Here is a 14992-nt window from a genome sequence, read left to right on the forward strand (position 1 = left end):
TTTTCCTTAAATGCCTACAGGCACTTCAGCCACTACTAAAGAAAACCATTATTTCAACAACATTTTGTTTGAATTAAAAGGAAAAAATAACAGGTGACATGCTGGTTTCTCTTTCCTGTGAAACTTATGATCAAATGAATATATTTCACTTTATTTCATTCTAGTTTTGTCATTTTGTAAAAGGAAGTCTTCAGACAAGTATTAATAGCTTTAGTTCATTTTATGTTTACTAAATCACTTTGGGCAGCATGATGGTACAGTGGTTAGCACTGCTGCCTCACAGCGCCAGCCAGGGACCCGAGTTCGATCTGACCTCAGGTCACTCGCTTTGTAGAGTTTGCACATTCTTCCCATGTCTGCTTGGGGTTCCTCTGGGTGCTCCAGTTACCTTCCACAATCCAAAGATGTGTAGGTTAGGTGGATCAGCCATGCTAAATTGCCTCTTAGTCTCATGGTGACTATCAGGGTAAATATGTGGGGTTAAGGGAATAGAGCCTGGATGGGATTGTTATCCGTGCAGGTTTGATGAGCTGAATGTCCTCTTCTGCAATTCTATGATTCTGTGATTTGACTGACCATTTTCTGTACTGTAAATTTTAATGTAATTCTATGTAAAAGTATGCTTTCAGAGGGAAAACATTTTGGGGACTAAATATTTTCTATTCATTTGCGGGATGTATTACCCATGCCTAATTGCCCATGATAAGGTGGGAATGAGCTATCTTCTTGAACTGCTGTGGCCAATGTGGTGAAAACACATGCAGTGCTGCTAGGTATGGAGTTCCAGAATTTTGACCAGGGATGATGAAGCAACAACAATATATTTCCAAGTCGGAATGCAGTGTGACTTGGAAAGAAACATAGAACTGGTGGTGTTCCCATACGTCTGTCGCCCTTATCCTCTAGGTTGTAGAGATCACAGGTTTAGCAAGTGCAATGAAAGAATTCTTATTGGAATCCACATCACAAGAATAGATGGCATGCATTTAAAAATCATATCCTCTTGATGAAGGTAAGAAATATGTTATTGCTGTCTACATGCACAATATAGAAAGCTAGCCAATATGGTACAGAAGGACAGACGTCCAATTGGGTGCTGAGATGCTTTGCCTAAGCTCCATAGTCTTGTAAACACAACAGTTGAGTTCTAAATGAACATTTTGCAATGTAACTGTTCTTGTACACATACAAGTTAGGCATTTATAGCTGCTAATTTGAATATTCTGTCAAGAACTTTGAGGGGATTTTTTGCGTTGTAGGCGTTGATGTATATGTAATGAACAAGTGCAAAAGTGAACATATCAAATCAAAATAAAAACAGCAGCCCCCACTGCAGCATTATAATAAAACGTAAGTTCTGTTTAACGTAACTACCTTTTCAGTACCAGTTGACTATTGCACATGGAGAATGCTACGTTAATAGTGTGTGACCATTTCAAGTACAAAGTTTGCCTTATCTATTGCGCACTGTTGAATTTTCTTTGGCTTGGAGGGCTGTTTGCAACTACTGCTGACAACAATGTCGTTATTTTTATTCGACTAAGAAAGTCTTTGTGCGCTTTCTTTTGGAGGTCAATGCTGAAAGATAAGCTGCCATTGATGGATAGTTTATGGTTTTTGTATTAGACGTACATATCAATGATCAGCTTTATTGACATCTTAGTTTCTTGTTGATGGCAGGGATAAAAAAGCCTTATATGGAAGTTAATTATTTATAACCATTTTGAGTGTGATATTGGAATTTGTAAGCCTTTCTCATTCATGTGGCAGACAGTTAGAGGAAAGAAAGCTTCCAATACTGTATCTGATATGTCTTAATTTAGATTATGTGGAAACAAAATAAATGATGCCACCTTTCTGTCTTGTAAGAGGTAACAAGACATGCCTGCTTCAGCTGAGGGAAGACGTCAGAAAGCCTGCCTGACATTGCTGATCCATACACAGCAGGGGTGGGGTAGCCTGAAACCTTGAGTTAAGAGAACGGTGTCCGAGGTCACAAGATCAATATCAGCGAAGAAGCTCATTGTAGTCAACCATTGAAAAAAAAATCTTGATCCAGGGATCCAGTTATCTTTTTGAATGACCTAAGATTTTTGCCAGCCCTGCTGTCATTGGAAGCAAACTGTGTTTGACTGCAAGACACAAATACAGTTGTCAAGTATAGAAATTGAGTAAAGTAATCACTTGAAGAATGTACTTGATGTTTTGCAGCTAGTTTATTTTGGAATTTTAGTTATGTGGATGTCAGTAAGAAGTATGCACGCTCGTGTAGCACAAATATGATATGATGTTCTTAGTTTCTATTCAAGACTTACTTGCTAAATTTTCCAATATTTTAAAGCTCATCAATAAATTTGTTTTGCTGATTACAAAGTTTGATCCGTTGTCTTAGATCCCTTCCAATAGTGTTTTTAAAGATGAGCTATTAATAGTGAAAATGCAAAATAATAACTCCTGTCAGCTCCTTGTAATGATTTGTCTCTTATTGTGCTACGTGAAGATTGTTCATGAGTATGGTTAATGAAACTTTCTTGGATTCTAACACAATATGTGACTTGGGAAAATTGTAAATTTATTAAATATCCATTTCAACAGATGGCTGGCACCTTATGAATGGCTGGGAATTGACCAGCCATTCAAATAGAGCAGCCCTCAAGCTTAATGTTTGCAGTTTTCTTTGTTATGAAAAATAAATAAGATTTCAATCGTCTAACTAAACAGGATGACATAGAAAAGCTGAATCTGTCCTATTTGAATCTGTCGAATAAAGAACACCTTTCAAAGAGCACAGCTATGGTGGAGTTTGCTGTATGATTCCACAAACATGCTTCCTGATGGCCATCTCAATTGTACAATTTGACCACTAGTTAATCAGTTATTTAGAAGTAGATGCTAATGTTCTATCCCTATTCTTTAACAGGGCTTAGCCAGTTGCCCTTCGACCCTGCAAACAACGACGAACCACTGCAGTTCGATAATTCAAATGGTCCTTTGATGACAGAATGTTCCATTGACTGTTCTAACGAACCAAGTAAGAAAAGGAGGCGGAACAGTGTAGCTGCAGGTAAGGACAGCTATTCTTTCAATCCCTGCTTCACCCAAGTTATGCAGAAAATGGACAGATTATTAAATTATCTTGATGTACTGTTTCTTAATTGCTTTGAATTGCTTAATTGCTGTGATAAAGATATGCAAGATCAGATCCTCAGAAATTGTGAATAGGCGTCACAACTTATTGATTATTTTTGAACTGAAGTTGCTGATAGCTGAGTACAGCATCTAATTTGCGCACAGCAAGATGCCATAAGCAAAGGGTTAGATCCACTTATTTCACCCACGATGGGCTTGGTACTGGGCAGGAATGGAGAATCTAGTAGGAGCTAAAAAGTGGGAAACTTACTGGCTCAAAAATCACATTGCAGTCCTCCCATTGATGGATTAATGGCATGCTAGTTTTCCTACTGGTTGGTAGCGTGAGCGACGTTCATTTGCATGTCACGAATGCTCATTAAAGCAACTGGTTGCTATTGTCCCATCAGGCCTTACAAAATTGCACTATGCCAGCTTGAAATTATGTCAGCCTAAAACACGATTGCTAAAGAGTGGCATGCATAAGGCGGTTAGTTCCCAGTTCCTTAGAGAGAGGTGAGTGTGACAAAGTCGTCTGCCGTAGTGCTGCACTGCTTCTGATGCACTGTACATCACTCTGCTTGGGCAATCTGGTTCCTGTCCTCTAGCATCATGCTGATATAGTCTTCATGAACAGCAAGCACCATGCTGTACCCATGGACTACCTGTTTCGCCAAGTCGAATTGGTACAGTGCCTAGGGTTGGCAAATAGCGGGGTTTTCTTCCCCTGGTGCTACATAAGTGTCTTTTCTGGACAGCACTGTGCAGCCGCTGCAATTAACGTTTGAAGTTTGACAGGGGTGAAGTACAAGGTAAGGCCGGCAGAACGTAGCCTAACAAAAACAAGTGGGTCAATATAGAAGAGTGTTGCTTAAGGAGTTGGGGGGTGTGGGCTCATGATGACAGGCAGAGAGGCAAGGGGATGGTTGAAGAGGAGGAACAATGTATGGCAGAGGGAAGACTAAAGGGAGAGAAGCTCAACCCAAAGAAGATTGCATAAAAAGTTCACAAACAAGAAGATGCATGAAAATTCCACATGTGGGGTTAGATATTCAAGTGGAGAATGGGTGTATTGTAGGTGATGGGCTTCAGTGGGTTGCATTGAGGAACAGACTTTTCTTAAGGATGATGGCCTTGGGATGCTGCCATCCTGCACAATCTGATGAAGGCAGTGAGCTGAAGGGAGTGACCTGACTGGTATTTAAATGTGGTACCAGGACCCACTAGCTGACAGTGGGCAGTGAATCAGCCGTCAGCCTGCCAGATGATTCGAAGTGGAACTAGCCTGTGCATAATTAATGAGCTTCAAGCATGGAATAGGCTGGGGAAGGGTGCCACTGGAGCTGCCCATGTCTGCACTTTGTCTCAAAAATTGAGAATTCCACCCAAAGAGTTAGTGAACAACTATATGCTCTGTTTACGGTTGTGTTGGTTGAGGTAGTAATGCTGACCATGCATTGAAAGAGCTTCCACTTTTTAAGTAGTACTATTCACCCTGAATTGACAGGTACAACTTTCGTTTAACATGCCATTCAAAAATAAGTTCTATGCACAGAATAAAGCATTTTAACATTTTCTTCATTTCTTCTCACTAAATTAGATTGTTTAAACTTTTGCAATCTGGTTTAAAAAGTGACTGAACCCCGAGATGGGCAGAAATTGATTTCAGCTATATCTAAACACCAATTCCCCTGGTCTCTGTTATTCATTACACTGAGTGGCAATGTACAGGGCAGGCAGTTCGGTCTAGTACTGAATGTAATAGATTTTCATTCCCAAGTATACAGTCACTTTTTGTCTATTTATCAATCAACTATCACTATGACAGTCTATATGAGTGGTTTTTTTTAGAGATAATTCCATAAAGAAGGATACAGGATAATGGCTGTGTTATTGGGGTAGTATTTGAACTAGGCTAATATTAGCATTTGAATTCAGTTTTTTAAAAAACGGAATTTAAAAACCACTTGCAGTAAAAGTAACCATTAAGCCTTTAGTGGATTGTTGTAAAATCCCAACTGGTTTACCTCTATCATTTTAGGGGATGCAAGCTGCCTACTCTGACCTGTAGATGACTCCAATCCCATTCCAATGTGGTTGACTCCTCGCTGCTCCTTAAAGTATCCTGGCAAGCCAACAAGTTGTATCAAAATCCCTATCAATGGTTCATAAAGAAGGCCCACCACCATTTGGTTTATAGCCAGAGAAATTTTAACTGGGATTAGCAAAAGTAACTGTTAGTTGCTTGCAGGCAGTCAGAAGAAATTATAATGGAGGAGTAAGGAAATAGCAGAATCACTTCATAAATATTTTGTATCTGCCTTCATGATAAGAGACACAAAATAAAATCCCAGAAATGATGGGGACTAAGGATCTAGTGAAAACGAGGAGCACAGGATATTATTAGTTTTAAAAAAGAGTACTGGGGTGGCACAGCGGTTAGCATGGCTATTTCACAGCATCAGGGATCTGGGTTCAGTTCCCATCTTGAGTCACAGTCTGTGTGGAGTTTACACATTCGCCCTGTGTCTGCATGGGTTTCCTCCGGATGCTCCGGTTTCCTCCTGCACTTTAAAGATGTGCTGGTTAGGTTGATTGGCCATAATAAATTGTCCTTTAGTGTCAGGGGGATTAGTGAGGTGAATGTGTGGGGCTGCGGGGTTGGAGCCTTGGGTGGGAGTGTGGTCGGTGCAGACTTGATGGGCCGAGTGGCCTCCTTCTGCATTGTAGGGATTCTACGATTACATGAAAATAATGGGAATTTGAGTTGATAAGATCCAGGATTTGATGGCCTACATTGTAGAATTTTAAAAGAGCATGTGATGTGAGCATCACTGGCAAAACCAGCATTTATTGCCCATCCCACAATGCCCTTGAGATTTTGGTGCTCTGCTGTCATCTTAGACCTCTGCAGTCCATATAGTAGATCCACCACCCACAGTGCTGTTAATGTAGAGTTCCAAGATTTTAACGAGTGACAGCAAAGGGATCGTGATATATTTTCAGTCAAATGATGTGTAACTTGGTGGGCAGCTTGCTGGTGGTGTTCCTATGTGGTTACTGCACTTGATCTCCTGGGTGTTCTGAGGACTTTTTAGATGGCACATATTGGAGGCAGGGAGTAAATATGATGGTGTTGGATGAAGTGCCAGTCTAACAGGCTGCAACAAATGGGATTGTGTTGAGCTTTTTCTGTTTTTCTGAGCCATTGTCAGTGTTGCACTCATGCAAGCAAGTGGAGAATATTTAATCTGACTCAGTAGACAGGCTTTGGGGTGTCAGGAAGTGAGTTTCTTGCTGTATTATTCCCAGTTTGTCACTTGCTGTTAAAGCAAAGATATTTTCATGGTAGGTTCAGTTTTTGGTTAGGGATTCAATCTGGGAATGACGTTTAATGTCAAGGGAAGATGATTAGATTCTCTCTTGTTGAAGATTGTCATTTTCTGGCATGAATGTTAACTTGCTTCTCATCAGCCTGAGCCTGAATGTTGACTAGGTCTTGCTTCATGTGGGCACAGACTGCATCAGTATTTCAGGAGCTGTAAATGATACTGAATATTGCAACTATAAACAAACATCTTGAGTTCTGACCTTATAATGGAGGGAAGTTCATTGATGACAACTGAAGATGGTTTGGCTTCCCACAGTGCCCTGAAGAATACATACAAGGATGCCTTGGAACAACTACAGCCATCTTCCTATGTTGGTATAATTCAAACTAATAGAGAATCCTCACCCTGAGTATGGTTGACGTCAATTTGATGCTACATTCTCAAATGATAGGCAGTCTCACCTCAACTCTGGAATTCAGCTCTCTTTTTCATGTTTGGATCAAGACTGTAATGAAGGTGAACTCTGTCAGAACCTAAACTAAACACTAGTCATCATGTTATTAGTGACCAAGTGCAACTTGAAAGCACTGTTGATAATGCCGTCTGTCACTTTGCCAATAATTGGGAGTACGCTGATGGGGTAGTAATTGGTGGATTGAATTTGTTGACATGACACAACACAGGGAAACATTCCCCATTGCCAAGTAGATGCCAATGTTTCAGTTGTACTCGAATAGCTTGGTTATGGATGTAGTTAGTTCTGGAGCAGAAGTCTTCAGCACTACACGAGTGTTGTCGAGGTTCATAGTATTTACTGAATGTTAATGCAGTGCATGTATACCATGTGGAATGCAATGAATTTGTTAAAGACTGGCAACTGAATTTCAGGAGGAGGTTAAATGGATCATTTGCAAGGCCCCTCTGGCTAAAAATAATTGTAAATAGTTCTTATCATTTGCACTGAAATCCTTGGCTGTGCCATCAGTGAGGTTGGGCATGTTCATGGAGCTTGCCTCGCTGATTAATTGCCCCTAATATTCACCATGTAGAGGATATATCAGGACAGCAGAGCTTTTATGGAATTGGTCCACTCTTCCTATAGCAGGCTACTTCCACTATTTAGCATTAATTCAGTCCCATAATTATCAGCTTTACCAGGTTGGCACTTGTTCACTTAACATTCCACAGAACTTGCAGAATCTCAAATTTTATAAAATTATCGATATGTTTAAAAAATAGGAAATTAGTGAATTTTAAAGCAGCACATCAACAATTGATCTTCACAACCCACACCATCAATCACCTTAGGAGCTCCACAAAGTATCCAGTTCTTAAGCCCCTCCTCTTCCTGATCATGTTCAATTGTCCATAATTAATATCATGTGCGAAGATGTGATCAATGCCCATATGTATGCTGATGAAATTGAAATTTATTTCTGCACTGCCCCCCAAATTCTGCTTTTGGTCATTGTTGTGAGTAATCCCAAGTAGAGTACCTATTCTATATTTGGTCTATTATTGTGCCTTACCCTTCCCATCTCTGTAACTTCCTCTACCATCCTCCATGTTTCACTCCTCTAATTCCAACTTCTTGACTATTAGCTCTCTCTTTGCCTCTCAGTTGGTGGCCTTCAATTAGTAAGCCCTGAACTCAGAACATGCCTGTGTGGCCAATGTGTTGGATATTCTTTGTATTTTCAGCTTTGTGATGCTTTTTTACATTGAAAATTCTATTTGGTGCAAAATTATTAATAGATGTACCTAGAACTTCATCAGGTTTTAGTTGAAAATGCAGCAAAGTCCCATCATTGTAGTGTTACCTTCCCGCAAAACCTTGCAAATGACAAAATCATGAAGAACGACTACACTTTGAAATGATAGTCAATTGTTAGGTTCCAGGAATGTGTGGTGCAAGCCCTAACTATGTTAGGGATTACAGGTTTTAAAAAGAAAAAGATGTGGTTTGCACAAGTAGATTCAAACTAATAATAAGGTTTATCGTAAGAGCTGTTGCCTGTCCAGAGTAGAAACTGAAACTAAGCAGAAGCCTGTGAAACACCCCAATGACATCACCATCAAATTGCAATTTTGCCATTTGCAAGGTTTTGCGGGAATGTAATCTTTTGAATGGCGGGACTTCATTGCATTTTCAACTCAAATTCATGTGACTGGCTCTTCAAGCAATCATGCAACACTTAACTATATAACACGTAGGCAACATTGGTTTGTGCAGTTAGTTTTCACAAATTGTGGTATGCAACAAATGGAGGGAGCTTTAAGCTCAGTGTTGTGATAAAGGAATCCAACTACAGACTCCACCTGTTTTTGTAAATCCAAACGTATTAAATATTTTTTAGCAGAGACAGCTGTCAATAAGAAAAACACAAATCACCTCAAAACTGGCAGACAAGCTTTTCAAAAAAATAAATAAATCGACAAACATAAAATTGAAGAGAGCAGCTCTGGACTGAGAGATTTGGACATTTCCATGTTACTCTCTCCATTCAGAGTGCGTGCCAGCTGCAACCATTCAAGTCACTGCCTCTCATCCCTGTCAGAAAAATGCTTAATACCAGAGAATTAAATATCCACATCCAGAATTGATGGAAAAATCCACTTCTGGAGACTTCAACACCATCTATCCGTTAAAACAGGCCGAGGTCTTCTGCTCAGTCTCGACTAATAAAATAAGTTTAATCTAGAATAAGGTGCCTTTAATGAGAGGGAAAACAAAATTCAGATAAGCAAACATTTGCTCCTGCAGTTTATAATCTGGTGTACATTAGCTTTAGTGGGGGTATTTGAATACACTAACAAGAACATAAGAAATAGGGGCAGGAGTAGGCCATCTAGCCCTTCGAGCCTGCCCCACCATTCAATAAGATCATGGCTGATCTGTCGTGGCTCCGTTCCACTGTCCCGCCCTCTCCCCATAACCCTTAATCCCCTCGCTTATCAAAAACCCATCAACACGCGTCTTAAAAATATTTAGCGAGGCAGCCTCCACCACCTCAACGGGCAGAGAATTCCAGAGATTCACCACCCTTTGAGTGAAGAAGTTCCTCCTCAACTCTGTTCTAAACCGCACCCCCCCCTTTGTCTTGAGGCTATGCCCCCTAGTCCTACTGTCCTTTCTGAGCGGGAAGAGTCTCTCCACCTCTATCCTATCCATCCCATTCATCATCTTATATGTCTCAATGAGATCTCCCCTCATTCTTCTAAACTCTAACGAGTACAAGCCTAGTTTATTCAGCCTCTCCTCATAGCTCAACCCCCTCAACTCCGGCATCAGCCTAGTAAACCTCCTCTGCACTCCCTCCAAGGCCAAAATATCCTTGCGTAAGTAAGGCGCCTAAAACTGCACACAGTACTCCAGCTGCGGCCTCACCAATGCCCTATACAGCCACAGCAAAACCTCCCTACTTTTATATTCAATCCCCCTCGCTATGAAGGCCAGCATCCCATTCGCCTTCCTGACCACCTGCTGCATCTGCAGGCTGGGTTTTTGCGACTCATGCACAAGGACCCCGAGGTCCCTCTGCACCGTCGCCTGCTGCAGTTTTTCGCCACGTAAGTAACAGTCCTTCCTACCATTATTCCTACCAAAGTGGACCACCTCGCACTTGCCAACATTAAATTCCATTTGCCATTTCCTGGCCCATTCGCCCAGCCTATCTAGATCCTTCTGCAGACTCTCCACACCCTCCACGCAATTTGCCGTTCCACCAATCTTGGTGTCATCAGCAAATTTCGACACCATACACTCGGTTCCCTCCTCCAGATCATCTATATAAATGGTAAATAGCTGAGGCCCCAGCACCGACCCCTGGGGCACTCCACTAGTCACCAACTGCCAATCCGAATAGCACCCATTAACCCCCACTCTCTGCCACCTATTTGACAACCAATCCTCTATCCACACTAATACCCTACCCCCAACTCCATGCGTCCTTACCTTCTGCAATAACCTCTTGTGAGGCACCTTGTCAAACGCCTTCTGAAAATCAAGAAAGACCACATCCACCGGCTCTCCTCTATCCACCACCCTAGACACATCCTCATAGAACTCCAATAAATTCGTCAGACACGACTTCCCCTTAACGAAACCGTGCTGCGTCTGCTCTATCAAGCAATTCCCCTCAAGATGCCTCGCTATTTCCTCCTTGATGACAGATTCTAACATTTTACCTACAACAGATGTTAAACTAACCGGCCTATAATTCCCTGCCTTTTGCCTGCCACCCTTCTTAAACAACGGTGTAACATTAGCCGCTTTCCAATCTTTCGGCACTTCCCCGGAATCCAGCGACGTTTGGAAAATAACCACCAAGGCATCCACTATCACCTCCGCCATTTCTTTCAGAACCCTCGGATGCATTCCATCCGGTCCTGGGGACTTGTCCACAATCAGTCCCTCCAGTCTGTCGAGCACCGCCTCTCTAGTAACAAGGAAGTTACGAAAAGTAGAACTTCACTATCTGTTCTTTGGAGCTTTTGTGAAGCAAGGGGTAGCCTTACTGCTTTTGGGCCAGAAGCTCTGAATACAAGTCCCACTCCAAACCAAGGGCATTCATAACCACAGCTTTAATTATGAGCCTGTAAATCCTTTTAAGTAAACCTGAATGCTGACAGTGAGAGCAGAAGAGTTTCCTGGTCAGCCAGACTACAGAAGACAACAGCGAGCCACTAGTAATTTGTTAAGTACAATGAGAGAAGTCCATGGTTTCCAATATCCTGAAAAGGAAGACAAGAATCGGTTATTAAACCCTAAATATTATGGGGCTGCAAACTTTTTTTTGTGACAATTTTATCTTATAGACTTGAAAATTAAGCAAAAGCCATATGATGTTGGACAAAAGTTTGAATTGATTTCATGATGGAGGATCTGAAAGTGCATTGGATCATCTGAAATGTGTGGCAATTCCAACTTTAACTTAAATGCTGGTTGCGGAAAACTTCTATCACAAGTACAAATGATGTAATGTTGTTTATATTAAATGACAATTATGCACGTAAGGATATCAATATCTTTTAAGAACATAAGAAATAGGAGAAGGAGTAGGCCATCTAGCCCTTCGAGCCTGCCCTGCCATTCAATAAGATCATGGCTGACCTGTCGTGGCTCAGTTCCACTTTCCCGCCCTCTCCCCATAACCCTTAATCCCCTCTCTTATCAAAAACCCATCAACCCACATCTTAAAAACATTTAGCGAGGCAGCCTCCACCACTTCAACGGGCAGCGAATTCCAGAGATTCACCACCCTTTGAGTGAAGAAGTTCCTCCTCAACTCCGTTCTAAACCGCCCCCCCCCCTTTATCTTGAGGCTGTGCCCCCTAGTCCTACTGTCTTTTTTGAGCGGGAAGAGTCTCTCCACCTCTATACTATCCATCCCATTCATCATCTTATACGTCTCAATGAGATCTCCCCTCATTCTTCAATCTCCCCTCATTTTTCAAACCGAGAAATTATTTTAATTGGACGAGACTTTATATATCTCCAGTTGATGACCTATGATGTTTCACTTAATTGAGTCAACACTATGCAATGTATAGCTCAATTTGTGTTTGAGGCCTTCTGAGTCATACGAGTTTAATCTCAGCGAAGCTGACGGAGCTTTCACAATGTGAAATGCCAATGGAGCAAAAGGCCTTCTAAAAATGATTTTGAACATTAATTATGTTAGAGAGAAATATTTTGTGGGACAACTTTCAGTGGCAGAGCAGGGCAGAAACATATTTCTCTATGGCAGATGATGTGCTTGTGAAAGAGCTGCCAGTTATACTACAGGGCCGCCGGATTGGAAAGACGGCAGCCTGAGAAGATGCCAACCTGTGGTTTAGATGCGAAAGGATGTGTTTTGGTTACAAACAAGTAATTGGGAGAGAAAAAGAAATGTCAAAACAGAAAATATAGATGAGGTTGCATTGAAAGTATTAGAGTTAAACTTCCAGTACAAAATTAACTTTACTTGAAAATCTTCCCTCAAAGTCTCATGGAGAAGGAAGGGAATAAATATGGTGAGGAAGATATGTTGCCATGGGTGGGATAGGGAAAACGACAGTACTTTAGGTCATATGTAGTTGAAATATCCAATTTTAAGAATGGATAAATCTCACCAAGTTACTGTGCTTACACAGTGAAGAATATAATGATGGCAAATTTAGGGCAGAGAAAAGGATTCTTTCATTGTTGACCTGTAGCCAACACACAAAACTGGGAACTATTTTAGCATCTTGTGCATGAATGGGAAAAATCATATGACATCATGTAAAGCAGATGAAGCATGGTGTGGTATCATTCCTCATGCTCTTCCCTCTCACCCATTTCTCCACAAATCCCTACCCTTCCTCGTGCCTGCTGCCCCTTCCAACCCATCCTCTGGCTTGGCTCATCCGCCCACCCTTTCTCTGTCACCGCCCCCTTCCCCCTCTCGTTCCCGTTCCATTTTGTTGAGGGCAAAACCTAAGAATTTTCTGCTTATTCACTTTTCTCGTGCTTATTGGCAGTACATATGATTTAATTATGGAGATGTATTTTGAGGATAAGCCTTTGTGAGTCCGCAGCAGTCATTTTATCTGAGAAAGGTTGACCAAGCATTGATGTCTTTTCTTCCTGTTGACTAAAATTACCACACATTCAGTTAAGTGAGATAAATTGAACACTACTAATGGTAAGCGTTCATTTCTCAAAACAAAACTGGCTGGCAGATTAGAAAACAGAATGGAGTATTTCTGGCAGCAGGAATGTACCTTGCTGACATTCAGCACCTGCTCCTCATACCATTCTCATTCAATCAATTTGTGCAAATCTCAGTAGGGCAAATGGAACAACGCTGCTGGGAAGGTTAAGCAAGTGTCAAATGTAGTTACTCCTGTTGAGAAAGCAGCACTGTCTTTTTATTAAAAAATGCACTCTGCTACCTGCTGAATAATGTTTTCTGAGGACAGGATGCTTAATTAAACATGGAGCTTTACAACAGAGATAAAATTTCAGTTCTGTGCTGAAAGACACCCTGCTCCATATCAATTCTAGATAATGCAATGGAAAAGAACATCATTCTGTGTTTAGTTTTTTAAAATTTTACAGGAGGAATCCCCATTCCACATATGTTCTATAAGCAAGTATCTGACATGCAACTTGTTTCCAGTCTTCTGCCAGTGTCTGTCTAGAGTCATAGAAATTTAAGCATGGAAACGGGCCCTTTGGCCCAACTTGTCCATGCCGCCCAGTTTTTATCATTAAGCTAGTCCCAATGCCCATGTTTGGCCCATATCCCTCTCTATCAATCTTACTCATTTAACTGTCTAAGTGCTTTTTAAAAGACGAAATTGTACCTGTCTCTTCTATTACCTCTGACAGCTGTTTCCAGACACTCACCACACTGTGTTGAAAAAATTGCCCCTCTGGACCCTTCTGTATCTCTCCCTTCTCCCCTTAAACTTGAGCCCTCTAGTTTTATACTCCCCTACTCTGAGAAAAGATGTTAACTAGCTGACCTATGTCCTCATTATTTTATAGACCTCTAAAAGATCACCCCTAAACCTCTTACGCTCCAGGGGAAAAAAGTCCCAGTCTATCCAGCCTTTCTTTATAACTCAAACCATCAAGTCCTAGCAGCATCCTAGTAAATATTTTCTGTACTCTTTTGGTTTAGAAGTATCCTTTCTACAATAAGGTGACCAGAACTGTACACAGTTGAGTGAATGAAAATGTTCCCACTATTTCTCCTGCAGAGAAATTTCTCAGCCTCTTTATGTCTATACTGGTTGAGTTTGGGAAATTATCGAGTGAGAAATGTTGGGTATAAACTCATTATGAAGTCTCTAGGGTTTTCTCATACTCAGCACTTGAGGCTCATGAAGCAATCTCTTGAATCCTCTGAACTAACATGACCTTTTATACTCACAATATTAGGCAGTAATGCATTGCCACCAATCATCCTTGTAGTGTCATAAATTTGTAAATGCTGTGGTTCTCTTATTCTCTTAGCATTCAGATGTTAAGATCCAAGTTGATATAACTGGATAGAAAGATCCCAGAATGGAACCCTGGCTCAGCAGATTGTAACTTTTTTTTAGTAAACATGGAGGAACAGAATCACAGACATATCAGTTAGTAACAAAAAAAAATTAAGCACGAAAAGTTTGTGTATAATGCATTCTCCCTAATCTTCACAAATTTATCTGGATTTTAAGGATAATGGGATGCACAATATATCATGTACTGTAATTTCCTCACTAAACACAGTCCTTGTAACCCAACAGGCTGATTGTAGTCAGACAATACCTGACTCCAAAACCAAGTGGCTGATGCTATTCAATTAATTTTCCGTGGATTTCTCCCCCAGTTTCCCCCAGATGATTGTTGCACGAGTGTTTTCAAATTCTACTCTCGAAAAGACACACTTTACAATCTTGGTTCCAACAATGCTTTCCCTTAGCTTTTTTCATCAAGCATCCAGGTTTCCCAACTATCATTTCAAACAATACTTCCCCACTGATCTGCCTCCAGGTTTTCCAACTATCTTTTC

General features: G+C 41.0%; 1 protein-coding gene across 4 annotated transcripts in view; it reads left to right on the forward strand.

Moving 5' to 3' along the window:
• LOC145342248 (ecto-NOX disulfide-thiol exchanger 2-like) overlaps positions 1 to 14992 on the forward strand; it is a 271181-nt gene that overhangs the window by 157022 nt on the left and 99167 nt on the right. For all 4 annotated transcript variants that reach the window (XM_080187653.1, XM_080187654.1, XM_080187651.1 and 1 more), the window contains one exon: positions 2921 to 3064. In XM_080187653.1, the coding sequence (XP_080043779.1) occupies positions 2995 to 3064 (70 nt within the window). In that variant the 5' untranslated portion in view covers positions 2921 to 2994. The remainder of the gene's footprint in view (positions 1 to 2920; positions 3065 to 14992) is intronic.

The sequence above is a fragment of the Carcharhinus amblyrhynchos genome, chromosome 4 (genome assembly GCF_965287045.1).
Source record: "Carcharhinus amblyrhynchos chromosome 4, sCarAmb.v2.hapA, whole genome shotgun sequence".
Lineage (NCBI taxonomy): Eukaryota > Metazoa > Chordata > Chondrichthyes > Carcharhiniformes > Carcharhinidae > Carcharhinus > Carcharhinus amblyrhynchos.